Below are 18,475 nucleotides of genomic sequence, written 5' to 3'. Positions count from 1 at the left end.
GACAAAGGCAGCGTGTTCACTTGGTGATTAGATGCTGTTGCATATTTCAATGCAGATTCTATTTTGTGTGATTTCAGAAAAATGTTCTGAATGATCGGAATTCAAAAGGGCAGCAGCACAGGTGAAGAACTATATATCTCACAAAATTACTTTTTTTCTATAGATGGTATACATACACTTATCTACAATGGTGGTAATAATGGCTTGAAAGTTGATTGCAGAGTTTCTCACAGCAGATAAAAAAAAAAATATAATAATAATAATATATATATCTTTGAACAGAAATATATATTTGAACATATACATATATATATATATATATATATATATATATATATATATATATATATATACACACTCACCTAAAGGATTATTAGGAACACCATACTAATACTGTGTTTGACCCCCTTTCGCCTTCAGAACTGCCTTAATTCTACGTGGCATTGATTCAACAAGGTGCTGAAAGCATTCTTTAGAAATGTTGGCCCATATTGATAGGATAGCATCTTGCCGTTGATGGATATTTGTGGGATGCACATCCAGGGCACGAAGCTCCCGTTCCACCACATCCCAAAGATGCTCTATTGGGTTGAGATCTGGTGACTGTGGGGGCCATTTTAGTACAGTGAACTCATTGTCATGTTCAAGAAACCAATTTGAAATGATTCAAGCTTTGTGACATGGTGCATTATCCTGCTGGAAGTAGCCATCAGAGGATGGGTACATGGTGGTCATAAAGGGATGGACATGGTCAGAAACAATGCTCAGGTAGGCCGTGGCATTTAAACGATGCCCAATTGGCACTAAGGGGCCTAAAGTGTGCCAAGAAAACATCCCCCACACCATTACACCACCAGCCTGCACAGTGGTAACAAGGCATGATGGATCCATGTTCTCATTCTGTTTACGCCAAATTCTGACTCTACCATCTGAATGTCTCAACAGAAATCGAGACTCATCAGACCAGGCAAAGTTTTTCCAGTCTTCAACTGTCCAATTTTGGTGAGCTCGTGCAAATTGTAGCCTCTTTTTCCTATTTGTAGTGGAGATGAGTGGTACCCGGTGGGGTCTTCTGCTGTTGTAGCCCATCCGCCTCAAGGTTGTGTGTGTTGTGGCTTCACAAATGCTTTGCTGCATACCTCAGTTGTAACGAGTGGTTATTTCAGTCAAAGTTGCTCTTCTATCAGCTTGAATCAGTCGGCCCATTCTCCTCTGACCTCTAGCATTTTCGCCCACAGGACTGCCGCATACTGGATGTTTTTCCCTTTTCACACCATTCTTTGTAAACCCTAGAAATGGTTGTGCGTGAAAATCCCAGTAACTGAGCAGATTGTGAAATACTCAAACCGGCCCGTCTGGCACCAACAACCATGCCACGCTCAAAATTGCTTAAATCACCTTTCTTTCCCATTCTGACATTCAGTTTAGAGTTCAGGAGATTTGTCTTGACCAGGACCACACCCCTAAATGCATTGAAGCAACTGACATGTGATTGGTTGATTAGATAATTGCATTAATGAGAAATTGAACAAGTGTTCCTAATAATCCTTTAGGTGAGTGTATATGAATTCAATATCCACTACAACCAACAATAAAATATCTTTAAAAAAAAATTCTTAAACTATAATAAAAAAACTATAATTGATGCTTAAAACGAAAACAATATCCCCTACAAGTAAAATACCATTAATCAGAAGCCTACTTTTTTTGTTCCTTAAAGGAGGATTTGCATACATCAAAACAGAATATACATTTTTAAACAATATATACATTATATAAATATATATATATATATATATATATATATATATATATACATATAGAGAGAGAGAGAGAGAGAGAGAGAGAGAGAGAGAGAGAGAGAGAGAGAGAGAGAGAGAGAGAGAGAGAGAGAGAGAGAGGTTATTCTATTCTGCTTACAGGTCTAGTTACAACCAATTTCTGCAAACTTACACAACATATGGAAAGTACCATGTTTCCCCATATAGTATGTATTCATTAGTTTTTATTTGCATTTTTAATGCTGATCAGTGCATATGTGTGTCACTGTGTATTAGATTAGAAATCCTCTTTCTCTCTTTAATGTGAGCTGTGTATGGTTGAGCTGTCAGACCTCATTGGTGTATGATGGAGCACTTATTATGTTAACCTTTGGCCCTTCCCTCGCTCCTGCTATCGCCTGCCATCTTGTCCTCGGCACACTTCTGCTGAGTGTGATTGCTGTCTGAAGAGCCTGGGCAAGAGCTTTCTAGAGGATGCACATTCGTACATGTTAGCATCCTGTCTTATTACATGCAGTTTATTTTTCTAAAGCATAACTGTATGTCAAAGTATTTCTGTTTAAAGTGGTGGTGTATTGGACTGGCTGTAGGAAGCACCGAACGGCCAGTTGTCATAAGCAATTTATTTCGAGATTTGAAGGAAAAAATAAGTTTCAACACCCTCCATTTAAGAAAAGGTGAGTTTTGATTCAAACATCAGTTTCCCCAAAGCAACGTATCCCCGTTTGCCCTCCACACCAGCCACACATACAGTACACACACGCAGCAAAGGCAACCCGCCTCGGCTCGGCTGTATCCTTAACAAGGTAATTCCCAAGTCAATCCTGCTAGCATGGATTGAGAACCTTATTAGGCTTGACAGAGAGGTGTGTATATTCTGACACGGCGTGTGTGTGCGCATCCCAACCGATGTCGAGATGCAGTGTGTGTCAGCCGGATAATTGAGGGTTGTGTGTGTGTGTTGCCATCTCACCATAATTGCCTGAGCTCACATGGGAGACCCGGCCATGTCAAAAGCAACAAATTGAGCTAGAATGTCTATGTGTGTGTATGACACTGAAACCGTGTCACTACTCGCAGATCAATCACGTCTTCATCTCTCTTCCTTATGTGAATCATTTCAGCCCCTTTCAAAAATAGGTTGCATTCAATCTGACCTCAATACTTTATGAATTTTCAATGAAATTAAATTTGACTAAAGGCATAGTTCACCCAGAAATTAATATTCAATAATGGTTTATTTTTATATTATATAACTTTAGTATTTGATACTAATCAGTTATTGTTCAAATTATTATAATATTATATGTTATAATTATATATCATAAAATATAATTAATATTAATCACAGTACATTATTAAAAATAACAAAAAATCATTATTATCAATATTATTGTGAACTTCCACTATAGTTAGGTAGTTTTTCTGTAACTGTCCCTATAGTTTATTGATATTTATTATTGTGACTATTATTATTACATTTAGAGATTTAAGAGATGCATAGACTCTTTTAATTGTCCTTTAGTGTCCAATAGCAAAAAAAAAAAAAAACCCAAAAAACAGGACAGGTTTGGAATGACACGAGGATGAATAAAAATGACCCTGTTCATTTTTTGATGAACTATGCCTTTAACGGCCAATGTCAGGATTATTTTTATGTGGAACAAACCAGAAATGAATTCACTATCAGATTGATTTAGTTTCAGACACTGATCTCAAGTTGGCCATATTTGAAGGACAATAAAAGACAGAGGCAGGACCAGCTTTGGGCAGTTATCCATTTATGAAGATATGCTTTTGCCGAAATACAATGCATAAATAAAATCCTGACAAATAAAAGCATCAGGATTTCCTGAGTGTACTCTTAGAAAAATCAAGCCTTGCATTTCGGTGATCCCATTCTCTGCGCTGTTACAGATAATGTAATACTCATAGTGGCCTGTAATATGTAGCTTGTTCAGTACACTGGAGTGTGACTCCAAGCCCTGGGATCAGATGGTAATTGGATGGAGAGGCTTAAGAAGAAGCGTCCCGTGAAACCCAACATACGGATGAATGGGAGAGACGGGTATGGTTGCGCTGCGGCCGAGGTGAACGGCTCTCTATCCGTGATTCACCAACAGATTCTGTTCAGAAAGGGTGGGAGTGACAAAAAAGGGAGGGAGACAATAAAGATCTTTAATAATCAACATCAAGACTTTAGATTACAATTTATATGAATATACAAACATTTAAATCTAGTCTGTCAATTAATACAATGCATTAAGGCTGCCCCCAAATGGTCGGCCAGACTTGATTTGAAACGTAAATAGTAGCCTAACGTGTGTCAATAACGACAAAGCCAAAGACAGTGTGTGAATACTAAATTGAGTTCACTTTCAAGTCTTCTAGCGCTAATTCAACGGACTAATTCACACAAAAATGATGTCAACATGCCAGTCTTGGCGAGTATCTTAGCATACATTGTTGGTTATGTCTTAAGTGAACAGTTGAGAAAGAAAACTCAAGTCTATCAGTATATTGGATCTGTGCATTATGTCTTAAAGTGACAGCAGCCTAATATTCCTGATGCTGCCGTCTGTTTTTAATGTTAATCAAACAACAAAAGACAAGAATAACTTTTGTAACTTTAATAATTTATACAGTAAAGTTCATATGCAGTGTTATTTTACACTTGATTATTATTCAATTTCTGTACCTGAAGGACCTACCTTAATTTTTTTTTTACAAAAAAAAATGGCTTCCGGTAGCGGTCGATGCGCGTTCACGGAGATGGATGCTGGCGTATGACGTAGGACGTAGCGTAGGAAGCGTTGTGACGTAGAACGAACGTGACAACGCAGCCAGAGAGCAGAGCAAAACAAAACTCTACATTCGTTCTACGTCACGACGCTTCCTACGCTACGTCCTACGTCAGCATCCCGCGTCGACCACTACCGGAAGCCAGTTATTTTCGTTTATAAAGTTTTAAATATTTATATTTTTACGACAAAACCGCACAGATTACCCTCAGAAGGCCTTCGTTTATCCCCCTGGACCCGGATGGATTACTTTTGTGAAGGATGCATGCACATTTTGGGACTTGAAGGAGGTGGACCCCATTACTTCACATTATAACCACTGAAAGATCTAAGACATTTTCTAAAATAACTGAAAATGTGTTCGTCTGAAAAAAGATTGACATATGGATCTCGAACGGCTTGAGGGCGAGTAAATCATGGGTTAAATATCATTTTTGGCCGAACTATCCCTTTAAGGTTTGGCACAATTAATTTTTTATTTTTTTTTTATATTAGAATATAAAGCTTTACAATCTATATATCTTAAGTAAAAGTCTAAAAATCACAAAGTAGCCTTCACTGTTCAATAAATACAAAAGCAAAACCACAAGGTGACGGGTCTCCTGGCCAAAAAACAATATTTTAGAGAGTTTACAGTAAAAAAAAAAAAAAACAGTAGTCACTGCCATCACTGCCTGTGGGATTCAGGCCCACACGAGCGAGGGGGTGGACTACATTGCATGGGTAATCATCACCCACTAAAGGTCAGGGCCCTTAATTCCAGTCATTCGGAGGTGCTCCATACATTACAGTGGGTGTGTGCCAGAGAGGAGGGCAGCAGGAGATGGAGGGAGGACAGGGCATGAGAAGAGGAGGGAGATGAAGAGAGAAACAAAGAGAAACTGGCGAAAGGGAGGACGTTGCAATGACATCACTCAGATTCAAAGCAACCCACATATCTATTATTTCTGAATGCTGGCCTTGACCTCTGAAGCTTCTAAGCATACATGCAGGCAAACCGAAGATGCAGCAAATGAAGAGGGTGAGAGTTAATTAACGCAACCTGTCAGCAGCACCAAGGGCCAGTTTAATCTCAGAGGATTTGCGCCTTTTAACCCAGAGGTACAAATCACCCTGGGTCAGAAAATCTGCAACATTGACACCAATTATTTGCACTGCCCTCAAAAGACTTAAACAAACATTAAATTGGCTTTCTGTGAGGGGTTAAGGTTTTTTAGTAAAAGAAGAGATTGTGGAAAAAGATCCCACACTTGAATAAGTTTCTTCAACTATGGTAACTTTTGGTCCTGTGGGCTTTTAGAAAGTAAACTCACCTTTTACACTCTCACAAGCTTAACTCTACTAACAATGTCCAACACTAGGCACACAAAGCATCTTTCACTGCAATTTTATGAAAATTTTCACCACAACGGCATTTCCATTACACTTGAAATTATGGATGCAGGCATTCTGAGATGAAAATGACCTTTTAAACACTTTTGGAAATAAAATGGCAACTTCCTTGGCTTGCTAAACTTAATGTCATAGCTCCTTTCTTATATGCCCAAATACACAAAATTTAATATTTTCACATGCATAATTTTATTTAATTAAAACTGAAGTACAATATTGTTTACAAATGTATAATTACCTTGATTATTGACAAAAAAGAAAGCAATTTATTGAAATTTATTGAAAAAAGGAGAAGGAAAACCCCTCATCAGTTCAACCCCTGAGACATAAAAACATGAATATACAGGCTACACAAAGGAAGAGAGATACGCTTAATTCACTAAAGCACACTCTCTATAAGTAACACAACCTAGTATCACAAAGAAACTGCACAGCGGTTGCCTTCCACAGCTTTTGCACACGGCCACTGTCAGCTCAGCAGGCTTGCATTTGTTTCAGTCCCATATCGATTGGACTGTCTTTCCCTGTGGTCGAAAGCAGCCAAACCCAGTGTTTGTGCAGAGAATCAAATTCTGATAACCCTCTTGAGGACCTCCTGGATCAAAACAGGGAACTAACTGGTGGTGGAGGGGAGGCCGAACTAAGAGTGTGGGATCTAGAGATAATTAAAACGGGCCCAACACTGAGACCTGAGGAACGCCGACCGCGCCAGTGTGGTGTATTGACCTGTGGTTGATAGCGGTGTGGTGAGAAGTGGGTGTCATAAAAAAGGTTCACAGCTGAGAAACGTATACCAGATAAGAAAGCTGATAGATCAATATCACAGCTCTGATGGATTTCTTACAATGCGTGGACATACTGCCAAGAAAGAAAGAAAGAGTGTGCGAGTATAAATGAGTCAAGAGGGACAGATCGAGATAGATTTTATTTGTGAGAAGAAAAAAAGTAGTATGATGCCACAAGGGAACATTGTATAAAAGTCATAAAAATTAAGCATAATCAAAGTACACTAGAGATTAATTAAAGCATAATAAAAATGTACAAATCATATAGTAAAATGTATTAATTATCATTATTATTAAATACAAAACCCAAAAGCGGAATGTAGTTGATGTTTGTTGGGGCACTGTGAACCTTTACAAACCTAAATGGCAAATCGGTTGTCTAACAAAGAAAGTGATGTAACCTACAGAAACAGCTGGGCTGATGTTAGCTACTAGAGTCTCATTTTCCTCTCTGAGGCCTTGTCTAAACTCCCCTCACCATTAAGGGCAGGGAGAGACAGCTGCTGTCTCTACGGCGGCAAACAAGAGACAACCAGATGAAGAAGAACGATCAAACAAGACAAACAAACAAGGCCGAGAGGGAGCTTGACTCTGAACTCTGCATTGAGCAGAGTACGTGAGGGAGAAAAAAGGAAAGAAATCGCCAGCAGCGACAGGGAGTTCTGCTGATTTTAACTTCACCAACTTCTGATGTACTGCTCTCTGATCCGTCTGATCCTTTCATTTCAGCGTAAGATAAATCACACAGTCACAGGCAATCAAATATGCGAGAGGAAGTACTCCACAACACATCTGGCATAAAGCACGTCCTGAATAAGGCATTTAATGAGCCTGATAAGAGCTGATCTACTTCTTTTTCACTTCACCTTTCATTAGGCAGGAAGTTTCATTGAGGTATGTAAATTTCTTTCTCCAAAAAGAGTCAACCTGGACAAAATACTTTAAAGGCCTATTCAAACCGAATGTGAAACTAAAATGCAAAACAAATCACCAACAAAAAGGTCTATTCACACCAAGAGCAAAACGAATATTCATCAGTCTACATTAAAACCATTGCTTTAGCAAAGCATGTCAAATGAACTAAAACCGAAAGTGCAATATGGCTTGGTGCCCTTATCAAATCGTAATAGACTGCTATTTGATTAAATAAGTATGTAGTCTGTTTGCACTGCATGTTTCAAAGCGAAGTCATCTCGTGATCCAGTGTTTTACGTGTTGCAGAACGACTCATTTAACAGTGAATGAATGTAGTGAACTCCATCTTTGCTTATGCTGCGAGTTTAGTCTGCATTTAGGAACATAGTGGGCACCAGTTACACATTCACATAATTTCCAACAATTTGTGGGCAAGTGATTAGTTATTAACTAAATTTGTAACGAGAAGCATTTGGAAACCTGTTTTTGCATAAACTGTAGTTTTCCGCCAAAATAAAAGCCCAACTGCAGTTTCCATCAAAATAAAATCTCTAGGGTTTATCTCTTGCAAGTGAAGAAATTAGGACAAAGTAGTGCTGGGCGGTTTGACCAAAAATCAACATCACGGTTTTTTTCTAAATTATACCGGTTTCACGGTTTTTACCGTTTTTTTTTTTTTTTTCAAGCATGATGGGTGTTAACCACATTTTCTACTGAGTGAGAGAGGAAATACTGCAGTAGATTTACTTATAATGCCCTATTTTATTGTCATGAGTGAATATTATAGAAAAAATCCACACTAATATTAATAATACAGGTTTGCAAGGCTGTTTACAAAGAGGTGCCAGCAGGACGCGCTTTAGGAGCGGCAGAAACAGTGGTTTCCCCGGTAACGGCTGTACACAAAGCAGCAACGCTCATAAACACTGCTTTATCAGGAAAGATAAAGAAAGATTCAATCGTAATAACAAAGAAACTTTTCTAAAGACCGTCAGTTCACTTCAGATACGTTAATACAGTATAAAAACACGCGCGCCGCGAGAAAAAAGACACTCTCACCCCCACACGTCTCGTGCCCATTCTAGTCAATGCTTGTGTTTCAGATCGAAGCTTCCCAGAAGCGGCTCTCCGCGCCGCTTCGCTAAATATAGGCGCCTAGTCTATTTTGACGCACCGCGTGGAGGACGGCATAAAACCTTGTCGCAGCTGTAATGCGCCGCAGACGTGTGTTGTAAATGAGGGGTGAGACTGTGTCGCGCAGCGCCGCGTTCCGATTAAAGGTCCCGTTGCATGCGATTCCATGTTTCAAACTTTAGTTAGTGTGTAATGTTGCTGTTAGAGCATAAATAATATCTGTAAAATTATAAAGCTCAAAGTTCAATGCCAAGCGAGATATTTTATTTAACAGAAGTTGACTACAAAAAACGGCTCGATTGGACTACACCCCTCTACATCCTGCATTAGTGATGTCACCAGAACCGTTTCTTGACTAACCTCCGCCCACAGGAATGCTCCCTCAACTCTACTGGCAACTTGCGCACTTCTTATAACTTAGCCTACTGTGTTTACTCAGCTCTTACGGTGATTTTCTGAAGTAAAACTGACGCTTAATCTTTTGTGTGATGTACAATAAACTTTATTAAACTCATCAGTACATGTTTAATCATCATTCAGACAGCAGACTTGTAGGCTATTAATAAATAATGGATACATACAAGCAGATGACAAATACGTTATAATAACCGTAATTAAACTACTAAACCATACCTGTTTCATCTCTATACAGCACTCTGACTCTGTAGGCATTATTGTCCGACTCGAAATGAACGCCGTTACTGAGAGTTTCTGATATTATTATCATTCCGTGAGATGAATTTTTCCTGACAGACTGAGCACGAGCTCATGAAGCTCCGCCCCCTGTGTCGTCCAGCAGCACCTCATTTGCATTTAAAGGGGACACACTGAAACGGCTCGTTTTTCTGAGCCCCAAAAAATGTCAATTTAAACATGCTGTAAAAAATTATCTGTTGGGTATTTTGAGCTCAAACTTCACATACACACTCTGGGGACATCAGAGACTTATTTTACATCTTGTGAAAAGGGGCATAGAACGGGACCTTTAAAGCGACATACACCGGTATTGCGGTATATTAAAAATTCATATCGTAACAAAAATAAACACCGGTATTCGGTATGAACCGGTAAACCGCCCAGCACTAGGACAAAGTATTGTAATTTTCCTCATGCCCAAGATTTGTGTTCTAAATCCAGTTCACAGTGAACATTTGTTCCATGCTTGGTGTGAATGGGCCTAAATGGTTGTTCATACAACTAAAGCTGATGCTAAAACAGATTGCAATCTTCAGAGCTTCAGAACATGTGGAAGTCGGACACGCACACTTTGTCTTTCAAACACAAGCACAATGTCAGTTACTTTCTTTCTCAAAGGTCAGGGGGTTTTGTGACCCCAAGCTCCCATGGCCACTACATCATGTCTAGTGTGACAGGACATTGTGAGGAGGAACCAAAATATGCATGACCTCTGCCCTTTTCATCACTGGACATAAAGGCTAGAAATGCCCTTTGCTCTAATAACATCATCATTCAAAAAACAGCCAATCTAAACAAAACAGAAAACTCACTTTCAAAATCTCCAAAAAATACATTGAGTTTATGACATAACTAGGTGGAAGAGGAAACTCCTGCACCTATCCAATACCAATTCATTCAATAAGCAAGATATATGGCACAATAACTATATTAATGAATTATTTTTAGACTATAAGTTATGCATAATTACATGCAATTAACACTCATTCTAACCCTAAAGTAAGTAAGAACATGTAGTTAATTATTATTAATCAGGACTTAAATGTATAATAACACTGTATAACTGACACCTTAAAATAAAGTGTAACCAAATAAACTTTTCACATGCTGAACAGTGGACATTCACGAATCAAATGAGTTCAGCCCTTTTTGTTATATTTTACAATTTTTAGTAATTTCCTATTATCACTGTAAAGCTGCTTTGAAAAATACATATTGTTAAAAGCGCTACATAAATTAAGGTGACTTGACTATTTGACCATTTTCACCACAGTGTAATTTCACAGTGCTTAATAGCATTCCTTGGTGCATTACATGTTTTATATTTCTGGAATAAAATGACTGACTCTTTTGTCCTGCTAAGGCATGTTATATATCATAAATATACAAAATTAAATAATGTTTTCAATTTGGCATCATTTTAACAGTTAAAGCTTGATGGAAATTAATAAATAATTTAAATATTCTGTTCACATGTGATTTAACTAGATCTTCTCAAGCATGCTCTTTACTGATACATTTGAAAATAAGCAAAACTAAATGATGAGGGAATGTTAAAAAATAAAAATAAGCTGAAATCTGTTAGATTATGAAAACCTTAGGACATAAAAGCATGTTTTATTGCAAAGTTTTAAATAAATATTGTTTTGGTCATTTATATCATTATAATTTAAAATAAAATAAAATAAAATAAATTTTATTACGTGAACACGAAAAGTGTAGTATAGATTTCAGCTTCCCCATCTGCATTTGGTCTGGGTTGAATTGGAGATCCATCATATCAGACGCTTGACAGGCAATCTTTGGAACTCAAAGAACAAACTTCTTACCCGCCTGCTGTAGAAAGGAGGGGTGAAACAAAAAACACCAGCAAAAAACTAAATATCCCTGTACTAGTTGGATGATGGGATCGTTCACTTTTCACAAAATGTTTTTTCAAACGAGAAGCCATTTCTTCCGTACGAATAGTCTGGAATACAATGAGCCTTTTCTGAAAACAAAAAAGCAAACAAAAACCTATTTGTTGTACGTAAAGGAACCCACAATTTGGTTGCTCTCCTTATGATGTCTGATGACAACCGTGAAAAAATAGATGTCTTTGAAGCTAGTCCGTGGAGGTACTTCAAACCTGCCTTTGTGGATGGAGTGACGGCCGGTCCAAACAGTATTTTGCCGCTCCCCCTAACAGCTTCAATAGAATAAAATAGAGGAAAGAGCTTTTGGACACCAGACAGACAAAGTGAACCGCCTTGTTCCGATGCCAAATGGGAAACAGCACGCGAATGCTTTCGGGGTAACAAAGCAAGAAAGCCATTCCTAATGCACTTTTATCACACCTGGAGAGTGTTGGGGAAAAAAAGTCGACTGCAGTATTGAGAAAAAACCTAGAGATTCTATTGTTAAGTTGTCGAAGTTTTGAAGCTGCTTTTTAGCAGAACAATGTCTGTCCGGTGGATTATCAGTTATCAGAATGAATGCACAGTGGTGCAACTGCGGCTCCGCTACGGAAAGGTCACGTCAGCCATTGTGTTTCTGGCTCTTGGCCTCAGGTTCCCCGCTGACTGTGGCTTCGGGGCTTTGTGAGGATCTTCATAGGCCATGTGGCACGCCTGAGCCAAAATAAAGCCTGAAGAATGGGTCTGATATGCCGTCTGATAGTGCAAAGTGCAGACGATAGCAATGGCACGATTGGAGAGGGAAGCACAGAAGCAAGACGCAAGAGAAGTAGTACAGATTGAAAGATGAAAGGAGAATTACGGCTACAAAGAGCGGTGAGCCAAGTATGTAGTCAGCCTTTTTTTGATCTTTTTGTATTTCGAGCACCGTGTATTTTAAATTTGGTTGTAATATACTTCTACCGCAAAGGCAGTGCAAATTGAATCTATTTTCGCAACAAAAGCCAAACAACACACAAACTGCTGTGAAGATTTAACACTTGATTTATGCAATTACAATGAATGGGGTCTGAAGCTTTCAAACTTCAAAAAAGACCAGTAAGTACCAGAAAAGTATCATAAAAGTGCTCCATACAACTCACATGCTATTTCCAAAATCTTCTGAAGTCTTACAATAGCTTGTGTGAGGAAGAGACAGAAATTTGGGTAGTTACCAACTGAAAACTGGATTTGTAAGAATTGTTCTTTTGAGTTTTTTTCAGTGAATCATTTGATCCAGGTCTGAATGATTGGTTCACAAATCAGACTGAATCAGTTCTTAAACTCAACTCAATGATCTGGTCACACTGGTAAACAGATCATAGAATGAGAAGATTAATCAGTAAAACTATTTACTTTTCAGTCTGTTTCACACCCAAATCTACCGTATGTCTTCAGAAGACTCGGGAAATAGTGATCAATACCTATATGATGCTTTTGTGTCCATTTTCAAGCTTAAAGCGATATTTCACACAAAAATTTTAATTCGGTCATCTATTGCTTCGTTTGATTCATATGGATTTGTTTTATGTGGTGTTTAAGAACTTTATAAAAAATTCAAAAAAAGTTTTGGTATAATGGGTATAAAAGGTATAATAACTTTTTAGTGGAGGGACAGAAACCTCTCAGGTATCATTATACATACATATATATATATATATATATACACACATATATACATACATACATACACACACACACACACACACACACACACACACACACACACACACACACACACACACACATATATATATATACACACACACACACACACACACATATATATATACACACACACATATTATATATATATATATATATACATACACACTGTATATACATACATATAGCAGGATTTGCACCTGCCCACACTGCCAAAAGAACCAAAACCTGGTTCAATGACCATGGTATTACTGTGTAATTACTGTGTGATTTCATGAAATACTCAAATTTTCTGGGATTTTGATTTCGTGGGTTTCGTAAGCTGTAAGCCATAATCATCAAAATTATAACAAATAAAGGCTTGAAATATCTCACTTTGCATGTAATGAGTCTATATAATATATTAGCTTCACCTGTTAAGTTGAATTCTTGAAAAAAATCAACTTTTTGATGATATTCTAATTTTATGACCAGCACCTGTATATATATATAATGAGGGTAATTGATGCCATAATTTTCATTGTTTGGGGGAACTAACCCTTTAAAGGCTACACATTGCATGGGGAAAAAAACTGCATGTTGCACACAAATAATTCACAGTTTTGTTATAACATGACTTTTTGATGACTTTTTGATGGCATTTTTGAGGGAACTATTAAGTGTTTAAGTGTTTTTGATGACGTCAGGCTAAATTAAAATTCATTTTTAGAATTAAAGAAGCCACTACAATTTCGTGAAAAATAACCAACCAAAAAAATTCACCCAAAAAAGAAAAATCTCTCATTTACTGGCCCTCATCGTGTTCTAAATCAGTATAACTTTCTATGGACCCTATTGACTTTCAATAAATGGACCAACAAAAGAGACATTTTTCAAAATATCTTCATTGTGTTCCACAGAAGAAAGAAAGTTACATAGTAAATGACAGAAATCACATTTTTGGGTGAAATATACCTTTATGAAGTACACTAGGGCTGTACTGTCCTAGTTGATTAGTCGATTAGTTGGTCGATACGTTCTGGTTCGACCAAAATTCTGATTTGTCGATTTTCTGCCGCGTTTATTTCATCAGTTTTGCCGCGCTGAGGCGCGCTCATTTCATCAGGTGGAAAGCACTAACTGCTAATGGGGGTGTTTCAGAGTACCCTTGTTTCACTGTAACAGTCTGTCTTCAAAACACCCCCCTTGTTTTCACCTTTTTTGGATTAGTCCAACCCAAGAGAGCGCGTCGAGCATAGAAGGTTTGATGCTGAATATTATTTATTTAATTGTGAGAGCGTCAGTCCTCTTCTAACATGTCAACAACAAAGAAATCGACAGTGTGGCAGCATTTTGTTAAAATTGATAACAGGAAAAAGGTCGAATGCAAAGTTTGCAAGCAACAGTTTTCCACAGCTTGACGACAAACATGACATATCATCTAAAAGTGGTAAGCTCACTTGTCTGCGTTAGCTTGCCCTGTCTGTTTTGAGTAGGCTATATGAACATATCAGAATTTGCATATTTCAATGTTTTAGTGTGATAACCTATCTTTTTTTATTTTTTATTTGGAGCCTAGTGCGCAATTGCGCTGTGCTTGTGTTAGTTTTGAGCCTAGGATGCTTTATTTTTCAGTTATGCACTTTATTTCGTTACTGCTCTTGATCTGGTTTGTTTAATAAATATTATTTTTTTATTAAAGTGGACGTGCCTTTTGTGTTTATTAAGAGTAAAAGCTTTAAGTTAATATTAATAGTCTATTCGTGTCTCAGCTGCGAAGCTGAGCTCATGTTCAGTCTCGCTCGGTGCGAGGACATGAAATGATAGTGTCTGACAGTAATAACTTATTATTATAACATATGACAAAAATAATTGTCTAAATTATGTTGCATATTCCTCAACAGTTCTTGTGATGATATCACTAGTTGACAACATAGTACTATTTTCGGAAATCATAAGCTATGATATTGCGCAGGTGCACGTGATGCAGCGCTGTCAGAGCCGACAGACTCATGTGTCAGACTCATTTCAGTACAAAATAATTAGGTCAAAAACTGTACAATATTCTGCAAATAGCCTACTAGTTGTTTATGTTTATTTATAATTCATTTAGGCGGACAACAAGGCTACCAAGTACTGCGCACAGTGCGCATCTAATTAATTTAACGTTTTTTTTTTCTAACGCCATTTTTAGTCGATTTTTAGTCGAAAATTTCAGGACTTCAGTCGACCAAGATTTTCTTTGGTTGAGTACAGCCCTAAAGTACACAGGATCAAATTTGATGTCAGGTTGACATTTACCCTCTGAAAGCACAGAGAACGTCCAACTTCGGGGACTATGATAGAAAGAAATTGTAAAACAGAGAGTGAAATAAACCTTTTTGCTTTTGTGTATCCTCGATCATCGGGGGAAGAAACAGAAATGTAGTCCTAATCCTTTTAGCTAACAGACAGCAGCCAGTAAAGCACAGCAGCTTCTAAAAGCCATTTGAGTGTTTCTTCCGCCTAGACCCACATGTTCAGCTAATCAACAACACAGCCACTTATCTTAGTTAGTTTCCCCACGAGACGAAAGATTACATTGAATTTTAATGTACTCCTTCCTACAGCTTTGATAAAGGCGGATGCCTTAAATGAATGAGAATCTTAACTCAACGTATATATGTTGCATCTCCAAGGACAAAAACAGGTGTAATTGGGTCCCCACAGTGCTGCACTTTTTGATGTAAAGGCTTTCAGAAATGGCAAGGCAACAGTCTCTGTCGTACATAGGTGCAAATCAGTGTTTTCTAGTTCACCCAACCCCCACACACACACATTTCTATAGATGTGCAATAAAAATTAAATAAAGAAAAAGCCCCTCCATCCATTTCCCTCAAGGTCTTTCTCAATGTGTCTGTGTGAAGCTTTTCGAGCTATTACCACAAACAAGATAATCCTCGCCATCTATTATATTGTGTAAATGTGCTGCTGGAACAATAAGTTTGTTCTGAACTCAAACCACTTTAGCGTGGCACTTTCGGAAAACTTTTAAAATCTGTGCTGCCAACAAACTCGCCATTATACTTGATGTTGTTTGCCAATGCGAGCTCTATTATTTCAGGACACAAAAGGAGGAGAGAAAGGGAAGCGGCTGCAAAAAAGAAAGATAATGGTGTTCGCTTTGATTGGTTCCTTCTAACACAGACGGACCGAGGATCAATTCACTTTTTGAAAAGAGGGGAAGGTTGTTTACAACGGAGGACCTGCAGCAATATGAAAATGAAATCAATAATCCCACTGTGAAGAATGTATGGATGGAGGCACGAGGCGTCTGGTCTTACAAGAAAGAGGGGCAAAAAAAAAAAAAAAATGACAAGCAGAGATTGGGAATGATAAGCCTTGTGCCTGCCGTTGAGCACAGTCTTATATTTTTAGTAGAAATGTAGAAGTTCATGTATGCGATTTGTTAAACCGGTTTACCTTCATTAATTATTCTACTTCTAATTATTTATAAATCAAACCCAGGCGGGAAATGGAACAAAAGTAAACTCATTTGAATTCTTGAATGATGAAATTAACATGCTTCAACAATGGAAAAATCAACTAATCGCAATTTAATATTGAAATAAGTTAAAATAATTATATTTATATTTAGATGACTAATTATTAAGTCATTTAAATATAAATGTACAAATATTATTAAGGTTTTCAGTTTTTATTTATAAATTTATGTAAATTTTTTTTAAATTGATTTAGAATTTTATTTAGAAATTTAAATAATGCTCTTTCCAGTTGCACCAAAATGAGCAATGAATTCAACACCGAACTTAATTTTCACCATTTCTACATCAATTGTTATATATTTGGCGCAGTCGTTGTGTAACACACACAAAAGGGAAAACTACAAGTCCAAGCTTAAGATGGTCACAATGAAGCTACCTGCCTTTAGCTTGAGGGATTTGAATTAGGCTACGAGGAGTTTTTGCTTCAGCAAGCCACGGCAGAGCTATGACGGGTGATTAAAAGGCTGCTGTGCACAGATTCTCACGTTCAGCAAGGCTTTTGAGGAAGAAAAGGTCCAGAGGGACACCGCTTCATTGTGGACATTGCAACTGTAACAACAATCTGACAAAACAACATCAAAACTGATGCTATATACTTCCTTAATTAATGTTCCTGGTCTTTTTGTGCATGATCCATCAGTGAAAATAATTCATGACATGGGCAACAAAACAATCGTCGTTTTTGGGTGAACTCTCTCTTTAACTCTTTCCCCGCCAGCGTTAAAAAAAAAAAAGTTGCCAGCCACCACCAGCATTTATGATAATTTTCACAAAATTTTCATGGCCCCCAGAATATTTTGTTGTATTAATATCTGAACATGCAATATATCAAAAAGACAAAAACAGAGCCTCTACTTTAATTAAACGGTTTTATTCTAGATTAATGCATTATTTTTTTATCATCAACACTTGAATGTGGGTAAGTCTAAAAAAAAAGCAACATTTTGAGCAAAAAGCTGAGAAAATCACGTTTTCAACAAAGACTACATCCAGATCGGATTCAAAACGATGATCAAAACAGAGTAGAACGGGTCCATCAACACCCCCTAAAGTTGTACTGTCCTATACCTCGTCCTGGGTTGACATTTCATTCAGTAAAATTAGGATTTTGATTTATATGCGGTTTAATATCGATGATTGCGTTATTTTACATATGCTATCACTTGTTTCTGCTTCTTTTTTTTTTTATTCGGAAATTCAGTACTCTTTCAGAAGATGCGTCATAGCGCCGCCTATCGTATAACAGTATAAACACTGAAAGCCGGAAATTTCCGTCAATGACGGGGAAAGAGTTAATGCACATTTTTAGTTAATTATGGCCTTAAAGGTGATGCCCGTGAAAGGAATACCCGTGTCAGTATTTTTTACTCTATTTTTCAACAAAATAGTTTCAACAAAAGCCACTGCAGAACTGTTGTGCATCTCCAACACTCAGCGGTGTTTCATGAACAAATCTGCGGCTTTGAACAAATCGTGAGCCAATGATTCATTCATAAATACAGTTTGTTTCTAATGAATGAATCAATGGCTTACTCATAAAGACAGGGACTTACCGCCACCTACTTGAGGCTTTAATTTAATATTTAAAAGTATAATTTCTCTATTTAACATTTTTTTTTAAAGCATTATTCTATAAAGGCAAAAAATGCACTTGAAAAATCGATTTAAGGGGGCAAATATTGTCCCTCAATGGAAAAGGGTCAACTGCAGTCTAAGTGGATGAGAGGGGGTATGCAGAAGGATGTTAAATGCCTCGGGGGTACGCCACTCTAAAAAGTTTGAGAGCCACTGACTAGTAATAAATGAAGCTGCTCATCAATTTTTTGATGAGTTAAAACAGTGTTTGTC

General features: G+C 37.5%; 1 protein-coding gene across 2 annotated transcripts in view; it reads right to left on the bottom strand.

Annotated features, from left to right (window-relative positions):
• Positions 1 to 3,541: 3,541 nt before the first annotated feature.
• The window catches only part of chchd6a (coiled-coil-helix-coiled-coil-helix domain containing 6a), a 76,186-nt gene continuing 61,252 nt past the window's right edge, over positions 3,542 to 18,475 (bottom strand). For both annotated transcript variants that reach the window (XM_081386308.1, XM_081386307.1), the window contains one exon: positions 3,542 to 3,907. In XM_081386308.1, coding sequence (XP_081242434.1) covers positions 3,884 to 3,907 — 24 coding nt within the window. In that variant the 3' untranslated portion in view covers positions 3,542 to 3,883. The remainder of the gene's footprint in view (positions 3,908 to 18,475) is intronic.

The sequence above is a fragment of the Scardinius erythrophthalmus genome, assembly GCF_964197995.2.
Source record: "Scardinius erythrophthalmus genome assembly, chromosome: 15".
NCBI lineage: Eukaryota > Metazoa > Chordata > Actinopteri > Cypriniformes > Leuciscidae > Scardinius > Scardinius erythrophthalmus.
This window is presented reverse-complemented; position numbering and strand designations above follow the sequence as displayed.